This window comes from Euprymna scolopes, chromosome 18, assembly GCF_053919585.1.
Source record: "Euprymna scolopes isolate OS-2025 chromosome 18, ASM5391958v1, whole genome shotgun sequence".
NCBI lineage: Eukaryota > Metazoa > Mollusca > Cephalopoda > Sepiida > Sepiolidae > Euprymna > Euprymna scolopes.
In genome coordinates, this window is record NC_136499.1 from 17,032,111 (window position 1) to 17,038,110 (window position 6,000).

General features: G+C 36.9%; 1 protein-coding gene across 1 annotated transcript in view; it reads left to right on the top strand.

Moving 5' to 3' along the window:
* Positions 1-6,000, top strand: part of LOC145297506 (uncharacterized) — a 236,946-nt gene that overhangs the window by 217,844 nt on the left and 13,102 nt on the right. The window contains exon 11 of the mRNA XM_080143406.1: positions 1,686-1,914. Within this exon, the coding sequence (XP_079999532.1) occupies positions 1,686-1,914 (229 nt within the window). The remainder of the gene's footprint in view (positions 1-1,685; positions 1,915-6,000) is intronic.

Sequence of the window (6,000 nt, forward strand, 5' to 3'; positions counted from 1 at the left end):
GCTGGAGTCCCTCAGGGGTCCATCCTGCCCAACTCTTTTCCTGATCTACATTAATGATCTTCCAAATCACATCCTTACATCATTTGTAGACATTTATGCTGATGACACTACCATTTATGGTAGCATATCTAAGACAGTAAACGACCAAGTTCTCTCCGATTCTCTGTCCTCTGATCTTGAGCACCTGGTACAATGGGGAAAGGAGTGGCTGGTTACTTTTAATGCATCTAAAACCAAGCTTCTCTCTTTGCATCATCAACATTCTGATCCACATCTGGCATCAATTGAAATGAATGGCTCTCGTCTTCAGGAGGTCTCAGTTTTTGACAAGCTTCTGGGCTTGACCTTTACTCCTGATCTTAAATGGAACACGTACATCAAATCTGTTGCCAAGGCCACTGGAAAAATGGTGGGATCTTTCTATCGATCCAGTAGATATCTCACTGTTGATGCAATTCTCTATCTATATAAGAGCCAGGTTTTTCTGCAATGTTTATCCCTCTTTTCATGCATTGCTACCACCACAATCTTTAATAAGGTCTTTTGTAGCCTCATACACATCTGTATCAGACGCAGTCTGTTAGGCAAAGAGAGTTGTTCCTCAACTGTCGCCACCACATCATTTGCAAGAACTCGTCTCTTCCTCTCAAATTATACAACATAAGATACCTACATTTTTTTTTCAATGTTTATAGCAAGTTATAAAAATTTAATTTTAAAAGCGGATCTTTGTGGCTCAAGTTATGTTCAATATATTTTATATCTGTTTGTATCTAAATAAGTTTATTGTTAATTATTTGTGTATTGTATATGCACAGAGTATTGGTGTTGCATCTGGACTGGTGCATCTACCACTTGTCTCTGCCTCTTTGACAGAGTCCAAAAAAAAGTCTCAAATTTAATAGGTCTCACACTATCAACCAAGCTCCAACCTCTGTCCCATCGCCGTTGTATCACATCCCTGTGCCTGTTTTACAAGTACTTTAAAGATGAACTCAAAGCACTTGTGCACCCTCAACGCACATACTCCTGACAAATCCGATAAGCAGCAAAATTTTACGCCTTCATTGTTGCGGTCTGTAGATGATGGAAAGCCTCATAGTTTCTTTCCTCAGACTGTTCGACTTTGGAATTCTCTCCTTGTTTTCTGCTTTCTTGATCGTATTAACATGCAGAAGTTTAAATGTAATTCAGACAGACATCTTGCTGCTCAACTCCCTTTCCTACAGTCCTGGATATGACCTTAAACTATATCCAGTGGTGAGGCCCCAGCTTGCGGGCTTCGGGGAGTGTGGAGCCACCCTTTAATTGCCATTGCTCCCAGGTCCACTTTGACCAAACTATGGGTTAAATAGAAACCGACTTAAAAAAAATATATATATATTCTATTAAAAATTTTTTCTTCAAAATAACTGGACTGGGCATTAAATAACCCGAAAAGGGTTGATATGCCGTAAAACAAAAACAACCAACCAACCAACCCTTTCCTACATGATTCCAAATATGTTCACGTCCACGTGACAATAAAAGAGTAAAATCAAAAACGAAAAACAGCTGATGATTCTTACGTAATTCCATCTCATTAACGAATGCATGTGTTGTTTATTTTGAAATTCATGCATACTAATGTATAACATGAAACAATATTGAACATTGTTTTTTTTTTGTTGTTTTTATTATTGCAGGAAAATTGGACATGTTTTATGTGAAAGAATTATTGGTTCCGGATATCGATTTGAAATCGATCATCTTGAATCCCCTCGATCCTCCATTGGGGAAAGGCAGTTTTGCAACGGTGTTTGCTTGTCATCTGCGTACACCCGAAGGTGATCGGCAGGTCGCCATGAAAGCCTGGAGTGAAGAACTCAGCGCAAATAATGTGTCAGACACTTTACTCGAGGACAGTATACTGAAGTAAGTAACAAAGCAAATAATGTATCGGACACCACTTATCAAGGCCCAAAGGCAACTCAAGGATAAGGGTTACTCAAAGAAAAACTGCTTTTTATGATGATCATGCCATTTTATAGTTTCCTCATGGATACGGCATAATCACTTTGACATATTGGTTATTGTTAGATCGTCGAAGTTAACCATCAGTGAGCCTGGTCAGTACTAAAATGGGTGACCATTTGAGAATACCAGGCGCTGTATGTGCTTTTCACTTATCTCGGTATTGTTTTCAGTCGTCTAGCACTTCTTTTTTCCACTGGAATCAAATAGTGGCGACTCGAGAGCAATCGTTGGAGATTGTGTAACCTTTGTTTCACAATTCAATGTGTCACCCGATAGATAAACGAGCGTAAATTTCTCACAAAGTGATTTTATAGTTGGTTTCTTGATTTGCATGTGCCGTGTCCAAGCAACGAAATGAAGCCTGCATAAATCTAAACCTCATTTCTCCAATAAATAAGACATTTAATAATTTCTTTTTCGTGTCTATTTTGATCGAACGAAATATATGCTAAAATATCCCTCAGTTTTGGGATTTTATTATGTTTGAAATATTCCTATTTTAATTGTTCTGATTAGCAGCAATTTGATTTAACAAATCAAATGTTCCATCGCTGACTACGTTTCTATTTATCACTCTCCCCCTCTCTCACAGCTTATTAGTCAATCCTTTATTTTATATGATATCTATCACTATTATCTCTCTTGCCCTCTCCTCTCTCAATCTCTTTACTTCTCAGCCAATCTATCTCTGTTATTAACAGTGGAAAGTAATAAAGAAGAAAAAACACATGAAAAGATTGCAATAGTTCATTACAACAAAAGGAAATATCACGACAAGTAATAATTTCATTTAATCCATAATTATAGAGGGAAAGAAAAGTGGATTCTGACACAGTCTAACCGAATGGTGTACCGTGTTCAATTCATGCTGCAATCTTTATATGGTTCATTTTGTGAGCATCTGATTCTCCCAATATCCAGATTAATTCTCCCAATGGCCATATTGTGTAAAATGTTAAAAACCCTTAACTCATTAGGTCTGACTGTCTAATAAATACGACACCAAATAATTTCTTTTAAAAATTTATAAGATAACATATATTGCTACTTCTTACTGTATAATTACTTTGAAGGAATGGTAAAATTCATTTATACTCAACTTCTCTCAGAGTTGTTGGAACCTTAAAAATTCTTGTGGACAATAGATAGCAGAGTAATGTGATTTGCTTTGAACAATTCAGCGGTTGCGATATAAAGATGTCTTGAATGAAGATCAGTGGATGTTGGGAACTTAGTTTTGCATGCTTGATAAAAATGATATATTCAAGATCCGTTTTCGATTCCCTTTTGATTCTGGGACAAAATCATTAATGATGCAGAGTTTTTAACTTTTGCGAGTGGTGGGGAGATATGTTGCCATATCTGGGCAGGAGCTGCCAAAAACAGCCTATCATGCCTTGACAGAGTACAAAATAGACTTCGTGGCTTAGTGGGGGATGCCCTTTTCTCTACCCTGCAACCCCTCTCTCACAGAAGAGACGTTGCGAGCCTATCCTTGTTTTATCGTTATTTTCATGGCAGGTGCTCGTCTGAACTCCAATCCCTGGTCCCCCCTCGCCAATCTTTCACAAAAAACTCCCGTCTAGCTGAATCCACTGTGAAAAATTTCCCCCACTCTATATCTGTGCCTAAATCAAAACGCGGATTCCATGAACAAAGCTTCTTTCTTAGAACTGCACGCCTGTGGAACTCTGTTCCGTCTGCCTGCTTCCCTCCGGACTACAACTTGGATGTCTTCAAGTCTAATGTTAATAAATTCCTAATGAACCGCCCCCTTAAGTAAACACTCCATCAAATCTCCACACTAACGTAATGTACTTGCAATAACCCTTATCCCTGAGTGGCTTCCGGGCCTTGATAAGTGGTGATCACTGTGTAAAAAAAAAAAAAAAAATGAGTACAGGTAAAATAGAGTTTCTGATGGTGTTGATTTCTGAGTCAGAAAGTGATCATCTTTGCCTAAAAAATGGACTCAGGTCAGTAGTTCGTTAGATTCATAACCTGAAATAAATTGTTGTAAAATTCATTCAAAAGCCAACACTCTAGAAGAAGAGCTCTCTGACCTACAGTAAAATGCCTGGACAGCCTCGTCAGGATTTCTCGGTAGGAGAGCATCAGGTGATTAGCTATAAACTAACCCTTTCTCAAAGGATGAGACTGCAGGTGCCTATATTTTACTTTTTGATTTACTATAGGACGGTTCTTCTATTGTACACCTATACTTTAATGCAGTGTTTCCCAAACTCCAGGACACTAAGGAGCCCCTGAGCAGGGCAGAGTTGTTTCACGGAGCACTTTCAAATTTTAACACTTACTAATGATAATGTTTACAACCATTTTTTTGTTTTGATTAATCAAAAATTGTTGGATTTTTTCTTAATTTGTTTTTTATTTTCTTTTTCATGAACCATCCTGAAACTCTTTACACCTGTAGTCATGTATCATATTTTTTTCCAGTAAAAAAAAAAACAATAATTAAATGTCTGCAGCCATTTAATTTTTTCATATAAAGCATTTGGTCCTCTTTAAGAAAGAGCTTCCGGAGTCCCTCAGCCTCACTTCATGGAGCCCATTTTGGGAACCCCAGTTTTAATGCTTATTGTATTCAAATTGTTCTAGGCTTTCTTGCCACAGTTGTGGTGGGCACATACTATGGCCGCTTATTTCTCTTTCTCTCTACACCGTTACAATATCACCCCAACCAGCAAATAATATTCAAATGGATTTGTGTGACTGACAAGAAATGTTAGGAAAGCGAGCAACATGTGAATAAATGAAGCCTTTTCAACATGAATGAAATGTTTGTCACATCAGCGGTGACCAAGTTGAATTATGCGGTGTGTCACCGTCATCATTTCCATAATCTTTTGTGACGAATAGGCTGAGAATGTCTGTGCTTGGTACTCTGCATAATTTATCACAAAGCCAAGGAATAGCACTTTTTATTACAAATAAAAAAACAAAAATTCTATTCGTGTGCGTATAAGTCCTTATTTACATGCCTCCCCAAAGTTAGATAAAATCACGAATTCTAAGGTGGAAAAACATCTAGCTCCTCAAAAACAGGAAAGATGAAGTATAGTATAAAAACAAATACAACACTTTTACTACTAACTAAAAGGTGATCGGGACAATCAAATAATTCTGCAAAAGACCTTGAGGTAGTTGCCTGTCTAGCCGCAATGATGAGCTGTGATACAGCGAAACAGTACTGCATGTGGATGACTATAATGCTCCTTATCTTGAGTTGAGCATATCGAGAAGTGATACACAAATTACCATTAGCGTATTAAGCGACGCTCTTAGGTTTTTCGGACGATGTCAAAACATTGTCAATTCACTACTCACACAGCAGCCGCCGATTAGCGTAATGATTAGAAGCCTTGACTGTCGTATGGGCGGTCAGTTTCGACCCTGGCTTGAGGTAGTTGCCTGTCTAGGCGCACTGATTAGCTGTGATACAGCGAAACGGTACCGTATGTGGATGACACATATATATATATATATATATATATATATATATATATATATATATATGCATACAGTTCTGATAATAGCATATATTGCCAAAAACTTAATTTTAAACAAATAAATATTTGTTTATTTTACATGATATTGCGTAGTAGTTTGGCTTATAAATGTATTTCATACATACTTTATTATGGAATTTGTCTCCTTATGTGCCTGTGCGAGTTTGTTTCCGCTAGACTCGAAAATTTTGAAAAAGTTGTCAAGAAATAATGGAATATATATATAGAGAGAGAGAGAGCGAGATAGATAAATTCGTATTCCTGTCTGTTTGTTTGTTTGTTTGTTCACAATTTGATTAATATATACAAAACCTGGCTTACTTTAATCTTTCATTTATTTCTATATATAGTATGATATTTCCAAAAATATACAATTAGGAGATCACCTTATTTGCATATGACATTAAAGAAAAATCGATTTTACTAAATAGCGGTATCTTAGTTAATGTTTTTA